Below are 17,390 nucleotides of genomic sequence, written 5' to 3' on the forward strand. Positions count from 1 at the left end.
AATGTATGGAAAAAAATCTCCCCTAAAATTTTTTAAAATCTAGAATTTTAGATTTCAGTCAAAATGTAATTTAGACATTTTCAGAATTTTAATTTCAGTAAGAAAACTTTTTAAAACTCTTACTTGTTTTAAGAATGGAATTAATTATTTCTTTTTTGTTTTGTCTTTTCTAACTTGCTTTCGTGGATATTCACTCCAGGAGGACAAAGTGGTTAGAGTCTTTTTTTCTGTCTAATATTAGTTTTTCCTTATTGTTGTTATTGCCAGTTTTAATTTTGTAGCTATATTTAATTTATATACTTCTCAGTGTTTTGTTATAGTTATGATGCATGGTAATTGCTAAACATTATGGCTTATTTAAGCATGCTATCTGCTTTTACTGAAAAACTTACATTAAATTATTTACACTTCATATATTATAGATGAAAAGTTGATTATTTGATTTTTAAAAAGGCTTGCCCTTTTAGAATTTAGCATTTTTTTTCAAGGAAACCTCATAGCATTCCTCATTGTGATAAATTTCTATAATCTTCTATTATGCTAAACTCATCATTGCACTGATAAGGTTTTAAAATCTTAACCTTCTGACTTAGTATAAAGATTTAACTGTTATAATATTGAAGTAATAACACTGAATATGAATTTTCTGAAGTATATATTTGGCAGTTGATTATAAGTATTTCATGTATTTTATTTTTCTTATATGTTTTAGAATTTGGTAAAATGTTTACCTTATTATCTTCATGTTAAATGTTGGATGTATTCATACTTTAAAATACTCAGGTAGATACGACTAGACTACCGGCTAGGTTTTAATAATCTGCTAGTGTGTGCCCTTAGTGGTCTAATTTGAATTTGGATCTGCCATGGAGACTGATGACTCCCTGCAAATATAGATAAAAATCATTTTATCTGATTCTTTTGGATGAGTCAGACTTAAAGTTGAGGACTTTTCAAGTTTTCCCATTTCAAATTGGCATAAAACTCAAAGAGAATATCATTCAGCTGATAGTTTCTAAATAGTGCCTTCTTTTTTTTTTTTTTTTTTTTTTCCTTTTACCAGTTGGAGCCTTTTTCTTCCTCTCCAAGTCTTTAGTTACTCAGTTGGGGATGATGTAGATGGTGGCAAATATCGAATGTGGGTTCAGAATAAAATCTCTTAGTAGAAAAAAGGTTACTGCAATTTCTTTTTCTTTCCTTAAAAAAAAAACCTGTAGGAATCCTACCAAATTTTAGATGCAGTTTTGAAGATATATGGGTCAATTTCTGTAGACATGTCCCAGAATGTGCGTCATCCTTGATCTGGGACAGGTTCCCTAGAGAACCTATAAGCTATCTTCCAGCCCACCTGATTTTCTGACTCACAAGTAGCATAATTCAGGCAATTTATAACCTTTAGAATCTCTGGTGCTACTTTTGTGTCCAGAGTTAATGCAGGATGCATAATGGTCTAATTACTGTTTGTGGCTTCCACAATGAATTCTGATACCCATCCCAGAAATGAGGCACTTGATGATAAAACTCAGCTTTAGAAATGACTTTTATGCATTGATAAGATTTCATAATATAACAGTCTATATTTTAAACTAAATATTGACTACAAGATAAAAGTATAATTTTGTGTGGATTTGGGACATTGCAAATAAAATTCAGCAGGCCTTTTTCTAATACTATGCATCACTGTTCAATAGGACTTTCAGCAATGATGAAAATGTTTTACATCTTCACTATCCAATTCAGTAGGTTCTAGTCACATATAGCTATTGAACACTTGAAAAGTGGCTGGTTGACTGAGAAACTGAATTTTAAATTTTCTTTAATTTTAATTAATTTTAATTTAAATAACCACATGTGGCTAATGGTTAAAGTAATCCTAAGTCTAGACAGCAAATTCTATGAGTTTTCAACTTCTAAGGCAATATACAAGCTCTTGAACTCATACTAGCAATATGATGTATATTCTAGCAGTGCATGTGAATGCCATACAGACTCTAAGAAGAGTATACTTGCTAGTCCCAATCGTATCTAATGCCAAGGAGGATAATAGGCAAGGGACATCCTGCCAAGGTAGAATCAAGGGACATGAAAGACAGTCATCAAGGGAAAATATCTAGATAGCTCAATCAGGGGCAGCTAGATAGGTTAACCAATGAAACTAAGCTATTGTTCATATATGGGTTGCTGTGTGCTATGGACAGTTGTTGCTGTATATTTATTATTGTTCATACTTCTGAATGAGAGTTTTTATTACAGTTACCCTGTTTTTTCTCAGTCATTGTGTATTGGGTGTATTGGGAACAGGTGTAATTTGTCTTCTAGTGTATAGTTGAGTGGTTCACAATGATGCACACTGGGCCATGATGGTAAGATTTGTTTTTCCTCAGAGATCCTGGATTTGGAATTAGATTTTATAACTAGATGAAACTTTGGGATTACCTCCTTTATGGAGGAGGTGAATGTATTACATGTAAAATATACATATGGAATGTTGAGTAGCTGAAAAAGGAGACTGTTTTTGACTCTGCTCAATGGCTCAACAACCTTTTTTTTTTTTTTTTTGTGGGGGTGGGGAGGGAGGAGTCTCACTCACTCTGTTGCCCAGGCTGGAGTGCTGTGGTGTGATCTCAGCTCACTGCAATCTCCACCTCCCGAGTTCAAGTGATTCTCCTGCCTCAGCCTCCCAAGTGGCTGGGATTACAGGCGCCTGCCACCACCCCTGGGTACATTTTTGTGTGTATTTTTAGTAGAGATGGAGTTTTGCCATGTTGGCCCGGCTGATCTCAAATGCCTCGGCCTCCTGAAGTGCTGGGATTACAGGCATGAGCCACTGTGCCCTTCCTCCAACAGACATTTTTAACTTCCTTCCCTCTTGCAATCCCCACTAGATAGACTGGAAAAATATAAAATATTCTTAGCTTTCCTCTAACTGGGAATGGCTGTGTGACACAGTTCTAGCAAATGAGTTATAAGAAAGTCTTTGAGAGCTGCTGGGAGGTCATAAGTTAAAAAAAAATGTAGCTGGCACAACCTTTTAGTGCAAAAGTAATGTTTTGACTTGACCAGCCATTTGTGATGATGAAGGAAAGGCCAAGAGCACTGGAGTCATTAGTCATGACATTGTCGAGCCACTGATTCAATGTAATCAGATACTTTTCCCAATGTGAGAAAAATATTCCCTTCCCAAATTTGTTTCTGTCACTGGTAGTCAGTGTTTTTTTGCTTCTTATACCCAAAAACATTCCTAATGGAAACACTAGTAAGATATGCAGTATGCAGCAGGGAAGCCATACAAACATCTAGAGTTGATTTTCTTCAGAAATGCAGAAGTGCAGTAAAGGAAGTGCGTGATGATCATTGCCCAGTACTCATCTGTATGTTTTTGCCTCTATACATGTTTTAAGAAGTAGGATAATTTAACACATTTTCTCATTTATTACATATAAATAACCTCAGGTTGTTAGTAGTAAATTACTATGAACATGTTGGTCTTAGAGATTGAATTTTTCCTCAGTTATGAATTTTCTATTTTACATAGGATCAAAATAAAGAGAAATGAAATTTTTTAAACATAATTTAATGTTTCCCAGACCTTTTAGGATGCATAGAGCAAATAAGTAAACTTACACTCTATGGTAAATTATTTTCTCACAGGCCAGAACATATATCTAACTGTTCATCTATTACTAAATACTGACCTAGGCGTGTCTAGTGAGAACAACATGAAATTAAAGTTTTGGAACAAAATTAAGCCCATTTCACTGTCTAGAGGCGTATCATCTGTTTATAGAAAGGCAACTTTAATGTGGGTATTAAATTATTCCTTTCTCTCTTTTTACAACAGTTATTAGTTTTCTTAGGATATTGGTATCTCTTGAGACAACACTAGATAAAAAGTTCACTTGTTAGTAACAGTTGTTAACTTTTATTGTACAAGAATAATGTTACTAATGGTCATGATTATTGAAATGAAGGGTGTGGAAGGGTGATATATGACCTGCAGTAATTCTCACATTTCAGAAGTATACAAGTTATCTTTTGGTTTGCAGCTGCAGCTATGATGTTCAGAGGAAGGTGCTCTGTCTTTTCAATGTAATCTCTTTCTGATTAAGTGCATTATACCTTCATAATTTAAGCACATAGGCCTTCATAACCTGTGTATTCTTCTAGCTGCTCATTGTTATTCTCATATAGAGTTGCAATTTAGCATGTACTTATGCTAAATTAAGTATATGTAATTTAGCATATACTTAAAACTATTTTTCAAATTACATCATTTTTGATTATTCCATTTCATCTGGGCAATGGCTGTGTGGAGCTTCATTCTAGTAAATACTGACTTAACAGTGGTAGATTAATTTATTTGCATTTGCACTTCTATTTATTAATACAGTAAGATGTAAATCACCTTAATAAAATCATTCTAGAAACTGAATATAACCGTCTGTCATAGCAAACTCATAAAAAAATCACAAGTTTATATATTACTACTACCATTAGTCCTATTGTATTGTAAACCTGACGAAGACCAGCATTCTTACATTGTTTAACTAGGAAATTAGACAAACATCCAGAGTATTTTTATCAGCAACATAGAGGTATTTTGGACTGTATTATTTAGACAGCATACTATTCAATAAGAATATAGGACAAAATGATTCTAGAAGGCTAGAAGAGTTTTGAGTAATTTAAAAGGCAGAGAGAGGCTACTGACTATTTGTTTGAATATATTATACATTCTAAGTTTAGAAAAAAGATACGTAATTTTAAAAACCACTTACCTGATTGCATATTTAGAATAAATGCACAAATGAACTTAGAAAATCTGATTTAGGTCTTGATATGATTCGGATTTGTATCCCTGCTCAAATCTCATGTTCAGTTGTAATCCCCAGTGTTAGAGGCGGGGCCTGGTGAGAGGTGATTGGATCATGGGGGTGGATCCTTCATGAATGGTTTAGCACCATCCCTTTGGTGCTGTTCTCCTGATAGAGTTCTTACAAGATCTGGTTGTTTAAAAGTATGTAACTCTTGCTCTGGCCATGTAAGATGTGCTGGCTCCCCTTCACTTTCTGCCATGATTGCATGTTTCCTGAAGCCATGTTTATATGTTTTCTGAGGCCTCCCAGAAGCCGAGCAGATGCCAGAATCATGCTTCCTGTACAGCCTGAGAAACTGTGAGCCAATTAAACCTATTTTCTTTATAAATTATGCAGTTTCAGGTATTTCTTTATAGCAATATGAGAATGGACTAATACAGGTCTCCTATAAAAAGGGATTAAAAATCCACACTGTGAAAATTCTGTGAATTAAAATATCCTATAGGGCAATTATAAAAAATGTATATGACAACTGAAAATATTAATAAAGAACATATGTTGAAGTTTTATAGAAGATGATATTAGTAAGAAATGATTTAAAATGACTTTCAGTTTGGCTTTTATTTTGTTGAGGTGTGTTCCCTCTATACCCTTTTTTTGGGGGATGTACCCTTCTTTTAGTTTTCTATACCCTTCTATGCCCTTTTTAAAAAGTTTTTCCCTGTACAGTGTTATACTCAATGTAGGCCTGTCCCTATGGCTTTTATTTTGTTGAGATATGCTCCTTCTTTTTTTTTTTTTAGGATTTTTATCTTGAAGGAATGGTGAATTTTCTCATTTGCTTTATTATTATCAATTGAAATGATCATGTGGTTTTTGTCCTTCATTCTGTTGACATGATGTAACAAATTGATAGATTTATGTTTGTTGAGCCATCCTTGTATCCCTGGGATAAATCTCATTTGATCATGATGAATAATCTTTCTAATGTATTGTTGAATTTGGTTTGCTAGTATTGTGTTGAGAATTTTTGCATCAATGTTCATCAGTGATTTTGGCCTTTAGTTTTTTTGTTTTTCACTGTGTCTTTGTCTGATTTTGGTATCAGGGTCATAATGGCCTCATAGAATGAGTTTGGAAATATTCCCTCCTTTATTTTTGGGAATACTTTGAGTAAGATTGGTATTAGTTTTTCTTTAACTATTTGGTAAAATTCAGCAATGAAGACGTTGGATCCTGGGCTTTTCTTTGCTGGGAAACTTTTAATTATGGCTTTGATCTCATTACTTGTTCTTGGTCTATCCAAGCTTTGGAGTTCTTCATGTTTGAATCTTGGTAGGTTGTATGTGTCTATGAATTTATCTATTTTTTCTAGGTTTTCCAACTTACTGGCATATTGCTGTTCATAGTAGCCTCTAAAGATTCTTTGAATTTCTGCAATATCAATTTTAACATCTCCTTTTTCATGTTTGATTTGATTTATTTGGGGTTTCCCTCTTTTTTTCTTAGTCTGGCTAAAGGTTTGTTTATTTTGTTTACCTTTTCAAAAAACTAACTTTGTTTTATTGATCTTTTGTATTTTTTCATTTTATTTTCATTTATTTCTGCTATGATTTGTATTATTACTTCTACTTATTTTGTGTTTGGTTTTCTAGTTCTTTAAGATGCACTGTTAGTTTGTTTATTTTAAGTTTTTCTACTTTTTTGGTATTCGTTTATTGCTATGAACTTTCTTCTTAGTACTGCTTTTGCTCTATCTCATAGGTTTTGGTATGTTGTATTTCCATTTTCATTTGTTTCAAGAAACTTTTCAGTTTCCTTCATAATTTGTTCATTGGCCTACAAGTCACTCAGGAGCATTGTTTAATTTCCATGTGCTCACATGGTTTGTAAAATTCCTCTTGTTATTGATTTTTAGTTTTATTTCATTGTGGTCAGAGAAGATACTTAATATAATGTTAGTTTTTCCTGAATTTTTAAAGACTTGTTTTGTGGCCTAGCATATGGTCTATGCTTGAGAATGATTCATGTGCTGAGGAAAATAATGTATATTCTGCAGTTGTTGGATGCAGGCAGTGTTCTGTAATTATCTATTAGGTCCATTTGGACTATACTGCAGATTATGTCTGATGTTTCTTAACTGACTTTCTGCCAGGATGATTTGTCCAGTGCTGAGAGTGAGGTGTTGAAGTCTTCAGGTCTCATTGTATTGTCCGTGGGTGGTGGGGGGTTTAAGTCTCTCTCTCTTTCTTTAGCTCTAGTAATATTTGCTTTCTATTTCTGGGTGCTCCAGTGTTGGGTGATTATATATTTGCAATTGTTATATATATAGAGGACCTCTAATAATATTTGCCTTCTATTTCTGGGTGCTCCAGTGTTGGGTGATTATATATTTGCAATTGTTATATTCTTTTGCTGATTGACACCTTTATCATTATATAATTACCTTCTTTGTCTCTTTTTATAGTTTTTGTCTTGAAATTTATTTTGTCTAAGGATAGCTAACTTGTACACTTTAACCTAAATTCCCCACTTTTTAACTTTTGTTGCTTCTATTTATATCTTATTATACTGTCTTTGTCTAGAAATTTTTTGTAGCTATTATTTTGATAGATTCATCTTTTGGTCTTTCTACTCAAGTTATGCATACCTTACACGTCACAATTACATTGGTGTAATCTTTTGTGTTTTTCTATGTAGTTACCATTAGCAATGAGTTTTGTACCTTCAGATAATTTCTTATTGCTCATTAACATTATTTTCTTTGAGAGTGAAGAACTCTAGTATTTTCTGTAGGACAGATCTGATGTTGATGAAATCTCTCAGCTTTAGTTTGTCTGGGGAAGTCTGTATTTCTCCTTCATGTTTTAAGGATGTTTTCACTGTGTATTAGTTCATTTTTATGTTGCTGATAAATGCATATCCGAGACTGGATAACTTATAAAGGAAAGAGGTTTAATTGACTCACAGTTCCACATGGGTGGGAGGCCTCACAGTCATGGCAGAAGGTGAAGAGGAGCAAAGTCACATCTTACATGGATGGCAGCAGTCAAGAGAGAGCTTGTGCAAGGGAACTCCTCTTTATAAAACCATCAGATCTTGTGAGACTTATTCACTATCATGAGGTCAGCATGGGAAAGACCCACCGCATGATTCAATTACCTCCCACAGGGTCCCTCCCATGATACATGGGAATTGTGGGAGCTACAATTCATGGTGAGATTTGGGTGGGGACACAGCCAAACCATATCACAGTGGATGCACTGTTCAAGGATAAAAGGTTTTTTTTCTTTCCCACTTGAAAGATGTCATGCCACTGTTTCCTAGTCTGTAAGGTTTCCACTGAGAAGTCTGCTGCCAGACATATTGGAGCTGCATTCTATGTTGTTTTTGTTTGTTTCTGTAGCTGCTTTTAGGAAGCTTTTATCTTGACCTTCAGGAGTTTGATTATTAAATGTTTTGAGGTAGTCTTCTTGGAGTTAAGTTTTGGTATTCTAATCTTCTTGCCCTTTAATATTGATATCTTTCTGTAGGTATAGGAAGTTCTTTGTTATTATCCCTTTGAACAAACTTTCTAACTCTCTATCTCCTCTTTCAGGACAATTAACTCTTAGATTTGCCATTTTGAAGCGATTTTCTAAATCTTGTAGTCCTACTTTATTCTTTTTTATTATTTTTTCTTATGTCTCCTATCACTGTGTTTATTCAAATAGGCTGTCTGCAAGCTCACTAATTCTTTCTTCTCCTTGATCAATTTTGCCATTAAGAGACTCTGATGCATTCTTCAGTATGTCAGCTGCATTTTTGAACTCCAGAATTTCTGCTTGATTCTTTTGAATCATTTCAATCTCTTTGTTAAATTTATCTGATAGGATTCTGAATTTCTTCTCCATGTTATCTTGAATTTCAATGAGCTTCTTCAAAACAGCTATTTTGAATTTTCTATATGAAAGATCACATATCTGTCTCTCTTGTGCATTAGTTTGTTTGGCGAAGTCATATTTTCCTGGATAGTCTTGGTGCTTGTTGATGTTTGTTGATGTCTGGGCATTGAAGAGTTAGGTATTTATTATAGTCTTCACAGTCTGGGGTTGTTTGTACTTGCACTTTCTTGGGTAGGTTTTCCACATATTCAAAGGGACTTGGGTGTTGTGATCTAAGTTTTTGGTCACTGTAGCCATATCTACGTAAGGGGGCACCCCCAGCCCATTAATGCTGTGACTCTAACAGACTCACCGAGGTGCTGATGCCATGGTGGTCTTGGGTAAGATCTGGGAGAATTTCATGTATTACTAGGCAGAGACTCTTGTCTTCCCTTCCTTTCTCCAAAGAAATGGAGCCTCTCTTTGTGCTGAGCTGCCTGGGGTTGTGGGAGGGGTGACACAAGCACTCCTGTGGTCTACACCACTGTGACTGTGCTACGTCAGATCCAAAGGCAGCAGAGCCCTGGGAGTTGCTTAAGGCCCGCAGTGACCACTGGTGAACATATCATCTATGTTCACTCAAGGCTTAAGGGCTCTACAATCAGCAGGTGATTAAAGCCTGCCAGGCTTGCATCCTTCCTTTCAGTGTGGTAAGTTTCCCTCAATCCTGGGTGGGTCCAGAGATATCATCTGGGAGCCAGGGCCTGGAGTTGGGAACCCTTGAAATCTACCTGGTGCTCTGTACTGCTGCAGCTGAGCTTGTATCCAAGCTGAAAGACAAAATGTTTCCCACTCTTCCCTCTCCTTCCAAAGAGGACTTTCCCTTCATCACCACCACCGCGGACCTATGGCCTCTACTACTTGGCTTCTGCTGATGTTTGCTCAAGTACCAAGATCTTTTTAGTCAGCTTTTAGTGAATGCTTCAAATCCTGAGTCTCTTCCTTCAGGGTAGTCAGTTCCCTTTTGACTCAGGGGAGGTCCAGGGTCAAGGAGTGAAGGCTTGGAAGTGGGACTCCATGAGCTCACTTGGTGCTCTACCACACTGTCACTGAGCTGGTACAGCTGCAAGACAAAGTCCTTTTTACTCTTCCCTTTTCTTTTCTCATGCAGCAGGAGTCTATTAACCACCATAGGCTGCAATGTGCTAACACCTGAGGGCAGCATGGCTCTGAGTCTCACTCAAGGCCCACAGCAAGTATTGCCTGGCTTCCACTGGTGTTTATTCTGGGTTCAAGGGCCCTTTAGTCTGCAGGTGACGATTCCTGCCAGGACTGGGTTCTCTTCAAGGCAGCAGGTTCTCTTCTTGCCCAAGGTGTGTCTAGCAATGTTGTCTGGGAGCTAGAGCCTGGAATGGGGACTTCATGAGTCTGTCTGGTACCCTGTTCTACTGTGGCTTAACTGGTATCCATGTTGCAAGACAAATCCTTTTTACTCTTCCAAGCAGAGGAACAAAGTCTCTCCTAGTAGTGTGAGCTTCACTGCCTGGGGCTGGGGGAAGGGGTGGTGCAAGCACTCCCCTTGCCACCTCAGCTGGTGTCTCACTTGGTTGCATGTTCCCAAGTTCACTGACTTCAAGCCCAGCATAGCACCAGGACTTACCCAGAAATCGCAGTCTGGTGGCCTAGAATGGCTTTCAAGTTTATTTAGAACCCCGGAACACTTTAGCACATGGTGGTGAGGCTTGTCTGAACTCAGGTTCTCACTGCTGGGATGGGTGATTCTCTTCTGGCTAGAACTGGTCTAAATGCTTCTTCTGTGGGTGGTAGCTGAGTGCTGGCTGGTGTTGCTTTCCACTTCATCAGGTCAGCACTGAGTTCCAACGCTAAGTCGCATAATCACTGTTCTCTCCCTCCTCCAAACTCACAGATTCTCTTTCCACACTTCATGGTTGCTGCTGTGGACTTGGGGAGGGGTGGTGTAGGTGATTTAAGATGGTCTTTTCTATCTTCAGTTCCTGTTTTCTTAATATGTTGTTTAAACCAGATACTGTGATTGCTCACCTGCTTTGGGTTTTTATGATCGTGTTTTTTGTGTGGATAGTTGTTCAATTTGGTGTTTCTATGGTGGGAATGATCACTGGAGGCTTCTATGTGGCCATCTTGCTTTACCTCTCCTAAAAGCTTCTTTTTTTTTTCCAGACGGAGTCTCGCTGCTGGAGTGCAGTGGTGTGATCTTTGCTCACTGCAACCTCCGCCTCCTGGGTTCAATCAATTCTCCTCCCTCAGCCTCCCAAGTAGCTGGGGCTACAGGTGCACGCCACCACACCCAGCTAATTTTTGTATTTTCAGTAGAGATGGGGTTTCACCATGTTGGCCAGGATGGTCTCAATCTCTTGACCTCGTGATCTACCCACCTCGGCCTCCCAAAGTGTTGGGATTACAGGCGTGAGCCACCACACCTGGCCTAAAAGCTTTTTTTTTTTTTTTTTAACATTTCTTTTAGTGCAGGTTTGCTAGGGATAAAATATTTCAACTTTTGTACATCTGAAAATGTATTTTATCCACATTTTTGGGGATATATTTTATGGATTTATAATTCTAGGTTGGATGGTTCTTTTTTTTTTAGCACTTTAAACATATTAGTATTTTTATTTCTTTTTTTGTCTTCTGAACTCCATTGTTTCTCAGGTGAAATAGTAGACACCCTCTGCTTGTTATTCCTTGTAAGGACTGGAGTATCTGCAGGTTTTCTCTCAATTCCGCTGCCTTGGCAACAGGTACTATATGCCTGTTCCTGACAGAGTATCTTTTTTAACATTTCTGCAGTTCTGTCATTTGCAGATGCCTTCATACTAAGTGCAAAGTCTAGCATGTCTGAAGCGTTCCTCAGATCTCTAGCTACATCTGCAAGCTTTGGTAGGCCTCTTGTGCCTATTTCTTTTTTGGTCAAGGGTTTCTCTCAGTTCCCATGATCATCCCTTAGTGATAATGCATATTTTCTACCTCTTATTATAAGGCCTGAAATACTGGAGGGTTCTTCTCTCAGTTTTCTAATCACACTTCTGTGCCACCGAAGGGCTGTCTCTCAGGTTTTCTGTACTGTCACTAGTCTTTTTTATGAGCAGTTGGTAAGGGATCATGGAAAATAGTCACTAGGTGGGTTTAGATTCCCCTGCGTCTGGAGTTGCAGGGATACTAACACTGCTACACCAACCCACACTCAGTCTTTCCAACATTTGTTAAAAGTTCAGCCTATTTCTCCTCACATCTGTGGCAGCTTCCTCCTCTTCTCACTGCTCTGTTAGTGATGAAAGCTGCTTTGCTTTCTCCTCAAAGAGCCTTGTTATTATTTTGGTTTTTAGTTCAGTAAATTTCTTTTTGACTTCAGTACAGTGAAGGGCTCCAGAAAACTGATTTTGTAGTTGAACCTGGCTGATTTTCATTGTTAAAGTGGGAGTGATGTTTTCTTGTTACTTTCTATAGCCTAAGCAGAAACAGACAAATGTCAATGAAAATATTTTTAATTTCCAGAAATTCTATTTTATTTCATATATGTTTAATCCTTTTTGGTGTTTTTATTTACTCCTTTACATCATTAATAATTTTAAACATATTTATAATTTTTAATATCTTGTTCTTTTATTTGAAGTTCTTTTGGTTTTGATTCTGTTTTTATGATTGCTGATGTTCGTTCATGGTGGATTATTCATGTGATTTATAATTTTCACCTGTGAACTTATTTTTGGAGGACCTCAAATCATGGGAATCTTTGGCAGCCATTGCTGATGGTGTGTCTCTTAAGAAGTTTTAAATTTTTCTCCTAAGTGTTTTCCTGGAATATTTGGCCTGGGATTAGTGTTCTTGATGATTTCAGGTTTCTTGGTTCATGGACCAAGCTGCAAATTATAAACCTGTGTGTGCAGTACAGGACAATGTTCTGAATTACTGGGAGAGACGTTTTTTTGTTAGTCCAGAGTATAAGCAGAGACATACTTCTTTGTGCATTCTTTTGTCAGTAGATGAACTTTTTCTAGTTTATCTTTTCATTAAAGATATTGAGTTTTAAATACCCTGGCTTTGTGCATCATCTTAGATTCAGCTCTTCAGCCTATGTAGTACTTAGGCTTTATTTTTAAGTTCTGTGTTGCTCCTGCATAGGTGCTAAAATGTAAATTACACAATGTCAGTTTATGCGCGTAATATTCTGGTTTATAACTCCATCTTCCATTGTGGCACCTTGGCTTTTCTTTCTTTGCAGCTCAGCTTTTCATTTAATATAATTTGGGTTTAATAGCCATAGTAATTTTCAGAATATTTTAATGTGCAGTCATACTTGTTGTAATGTGAGTCAAAACTCAAGTCAAAATTTGAATTCCTTGAAGTAACCCATGGCAATTAGAATATTTTTAGAGTTTTATATCTATTATATTGAGTTAAGCTGGAATTCTGCAGAACAATGTATAATAGAAGTTTTTGACATCAAAGTCCCATGGGGCTACATTTTAAAGAGGAGAACAGTACAACAATAAATAGCTGGTTCCATTTTGCCACTTGTATGAACAGACCTAGCCAGTTTATTAGCTTGAACTTCTGCATGTTTTGAATCTATTCATTATGAGAAATGACTTATTCATATTTTTTACCCAAGTGAAGGGACACAAAACTATATTCTGGTATTAGTGAGAATATGGCCTTGTTTCTTTTACCCTTACCTTGGACTAATTTTGGTCTATTATGTCCAGTTATGAATTGGCTGGCGTGAATCTAAAAACATATTTCTCTTTATAGTTACTCACGTTTGGCTCAAGTTTACTTCTCAACTGATTTTAATTTGAGAATTGGATTTTGTATGGAAATAAAATTTTGGTTTGTTCTTGGGAGGACTTTAGGGATTCTTGAAACATAATATAATGGCCTATAATTGAGTTTTGTCACTAAAAATGACACCTTTTCCATGAAGAGTTTTTCTTTCTTTTATTTTATACTAGGGTTGACATTTAGGTAGAACAGAATCTTATAGACCTTTGTGAGCAGGAATGAATTGTGAATTATTGGGCTTGTTTTCCTCAGATCAGCCATCTATTTTATCTGTAGTATCAAATGAAATTCCAAGAGTGAGAGAATAGAAGATGGGAATAGAAGATGGGCTTTAAATATAATCTGTGTACCGATATTTTCTAAATGTATATTCTATGACTTGTTTCCTTAGATATGTAATATGCATCTCAAACTTAATATGCATCCCCTTGAAAGCATTATTGGATACTTTTTTCCTTTAACCAAAAACCTCTAGGCATAATTTTTCCTTTTCTTTTCTTTTTCTTTGTTCTTTTTTTTTTTTTTTTTTTTTTTGAGACAGAGTCTTACTCTGCCACCCAGGCTGGAGTGCAGTGGAACGATCTCAGCTTACTGCATCTTCCGCCTCCCAGGTTCAAGTGATTCTCCTGCCTCAGCCTCCTGAGTAGCTGGGATTACAGGTGCATGCCACCATGTCTGGCTAATTTTTTTCTATTTTTTAGTAGAGATAGGGTTTCACCATGTTGGCCAGGCTTGTCTCAAACTCCCAACCTCTGGTGGTCCTCCCGCCTCAGCCTCACAAAATGCTGGGATTATAGGAGTGAACCACTGTGCCCAGCCTGGAATAACTTCTTAATTGGTCTCTTTGCTTCTTTCCTCCAACCTTTCATACGTCTACTAGGATGGTATTTTTCAAAATGCAATCAGATTGTGTCATTTTCATTCTTACATGCTTACTCATGTTACTTCCTATTGGGGCACACAGGGAAGGCAAAACGCAATCTGGCTTCTGACTATCTTTCTAACATCTCATACCATTCTTCCCCTCAGGTATTTCTGTTCCTGAAGCAACCAAGCCCTTTCCTACCTAAAGGCATTTACATATGTTGTTTCTTATACCTGGAATGCACTTCACCAGATTTTTACATGGCAAGCTCATTCTCATCTTTGATATAGTTCTCCTGTCATCATTTTACAGGGCTCTTCTCTAACTACCCTCTGTAGGGTGTTACTTCCATCAACATCACCTACTCTCATCATATCACTCTGATTTTTCTTGAAAGTGCACTTATATAATTATTTTGTTTATATGTCTGTTTACTTGTTTATTGTGTGTCTTCTCCACTAGACGATAAGTTCCATGAGAATAGGAACATGTCTGTCTTCTTTAATACTGTGTTTCTAATAAGTAGCATAGGGCTTGGTACACAGTAATATGTGTTCAATGATTGTTTATTAATATGTAAATAATTCAGTGATTGAATGAAATAGATATTTCCTGATATCACTAATTTTCTTCCCTGCCCTCAACCCAAAATGAGCAGATGAAATAAGAAAAAGGACATAAAATGAGATCATCATTTTATTAAGTTATTGTATAACATATTATACACTCCAAATTGAAGTGGAAAGATTTTAAATTTCAGTCACTTTGATTTAAACTTCAAAAACTGGCTAGCCATATGTAGAAAGCTGAAACTGGATCCCTTCCTTACACCTTATACAAAAATTAATTCAAGATGGATTAAAGATTTAATTGTTAGACCTAAAACCATAAAAACCCTAGAAGAAAGCCTAGGCAATACCATTCAGGACACAGGCATGGACAAGGACTTCATGTCTAAAACACCAAAAGCAATAGCAACAAAAGCCAAAATTGACAAATGGGATCTAATTAAACTAAAGAGCTTCTGCACAGCAAAAGAAACTACCATCAGGGTGAACAGGCAACCTACAGAATGGGAGAAAATTTTTGCAATCTACTCATCTGACAAAGGGCTAATATCCAGAATCTACAAAGAACTCAAACAAATTTACAAGAAAAAAACAACCCCATCAAAAAGTGGGCAAAGGGTATGAACAGACACTTCTCAAAAGAAGACATTTATGCAGCCAACAGACACATGAAAAAATGCTCATCGTCACTGGCCATCAGAGAAATGCAAATCAAAACCACAACAAGATACCATCTCACACCAGTTAGAATGGTGATCATTAAAAAGTCAGGAAACAACAGGTGCTGGAGAGGATGTGGAGAAATAGGAACACTTTTACACTGTTGGTGGGACTGTAAACTAGTTCAACCATTGTGGAAGACAGTGTGGCGATTCCTCAAGGATCTACAACTAGAAATACCATTTGACGTAGCCATCCCATTACTGGGTATATACCCAAAGGATTATAAATCATGCGGCTATAAAGACACATGCACACGTATGTTTATTGTGGCACTATTCACAATAGCAAAGATTTGGAACCAACCCAAATGTCCATCAATGATAGACTGGATTAAGAAAATGTGGCACATATACATCATGGAATACTATGCAGCCATAAAAAAGGATGAGTTCATGTCCTTTGTAGGGACATGGATGAAGCTGGAAACCATCATTCTCAGCAAACTATCGCAAGGACAAAAACCCAAACACCGCATGTTCTCACTCATAGATGGGAATTGAACAATGAGAACACTTAGACACAGGAAGAGGAACATCACACACTGGGGCCTGTCGTAGGGTAGAGGGAAGGGGGAGGGATAGCATTAGGAGATATACCTAATGTAAATGACGAATTAATGGGTGCAGCACACCAACATGGCACATGTATACATATGTAACAAACCTGCACGTTGTGCACATGTACCCTAGAACTTAAAGTATAATATAAAACATAAAATAAACTTCAATGTTATTTAAAATTTTAAAAATTGTGTCAGGCATATCACTGGAACTTAGCTAACACTGGCTGCGACAGACCTGGTGATTTTTTTCTCTGTTTACTTTACATTAGCTTTCTAACTTTTGATCCAGTCATTTGAAATTAAGAGAACATAGAAAATAGAAATGAGTAGTTCAATTAGATATTGTAACAATTATCTCTTTATCATGTATTACTCCTTCCTCAGTGTGCATTCCAAGGGATTCCTTTTTCTGCTTCTCAGAGACCTCTGCTTCTCAGAGTCTCTAGGAGCAAAACATAGCACTTAAGTCTAATAGAGTGCTCACTGGCTAGTCTATTTCTTTGTACCATAGACTAAGTCCTCAAGTGTCATCATTATATATCTTGGGGTCTGTTTCACTTTTGAGGGCAATTTTTATTATAATGGATGGTAGAAATAGATTAAGATGCATATTTATAAATATGAACCTTGTCCCAGGCCCAGAGAGAATATCCACCCTTTGTACTTTAATTTAGAGTGGACGGTAAATGATTTGTTTAGATAAGCATTGTTTTATGCCAACATAGGAAGTTAACATTCTGTTAGTGTTCAGTAATATGTAGCTTTTCTTCTGTTGTCAGAATAGTCACTACTATTAAGATTGTGGGGCAGTGAAAAGAAAGGAGGGGAAGAATATACGTTGTTAACATGCCAAGTGGGAACGTGAAATGTATTTTCCCACAGAAACAATTTTATAAGTGGTGATTAAATAGAATATTAGTGAGTATTACTGCATAAGCCATGATGACTTAACCTAGATGCCTGCTGACTTCTTGGCAGTCAGATGGTAGAGAAGGGAAGAAATGCCTTAGTAGGCAACGCCTGGCTTATAGGGCTTCTTGTAGAGGATGGCAATTTATGACTTGCTCAGAAAATATTGTACACTTTAGCTCAATGGAAGATGGTTATAGATTGGGGAACTTATCTAGTCTGGTGTTAGGTGATGGGTGGAGGAAGCTGAATATTATATGCAGT

General features: G+C 36.7%; 1 protein-coding gene across 41 annotated transcripts in view; it reads left to right on the forward strand.

Annotated features, from left to right (window-relative positions):
- RIMS2 (regulating synaptic membrane exocytosis 2) overlaps nucleotides 1–17,390 on the forward strand; it is a 729,498-nt gene that overhangs the window by 199,408 nt on the left and 512,700 nt on the right. For 22 of the 41 annotated variants that reach the window (XM_063816523.1, XM_063816527.1, XM_016960272.4 and 19 more), the window contains one exon: nucleotides 200–211. The exons of the other annotated variants lie outside the window; for them this stretch is intronic. In XM_063816523.1, coding sequence (XP_063672593.1) covers nucleotides 200–211 — 12 coding nt within the window. The remainder of the gene's footprint in view (nucleotides 1–199; nucleotides 212–17,390) is intronic. 41 annotated transcript variants of the gene reach the window in all.

This window comes from Pan troglodytes, chromosome 7 (assembly GCF_028858775.2).
Source record: "Pan troglodytes isolate AG18354 chromosome 7, NHGRI_mPanTro3-v2.0_pri, whole genome shotgun sequence".
NCBI lineage: Eukaryota > Metazoa > Chordata > Mammalia > Primates > Hominidae > Pan > Pan troglodytes.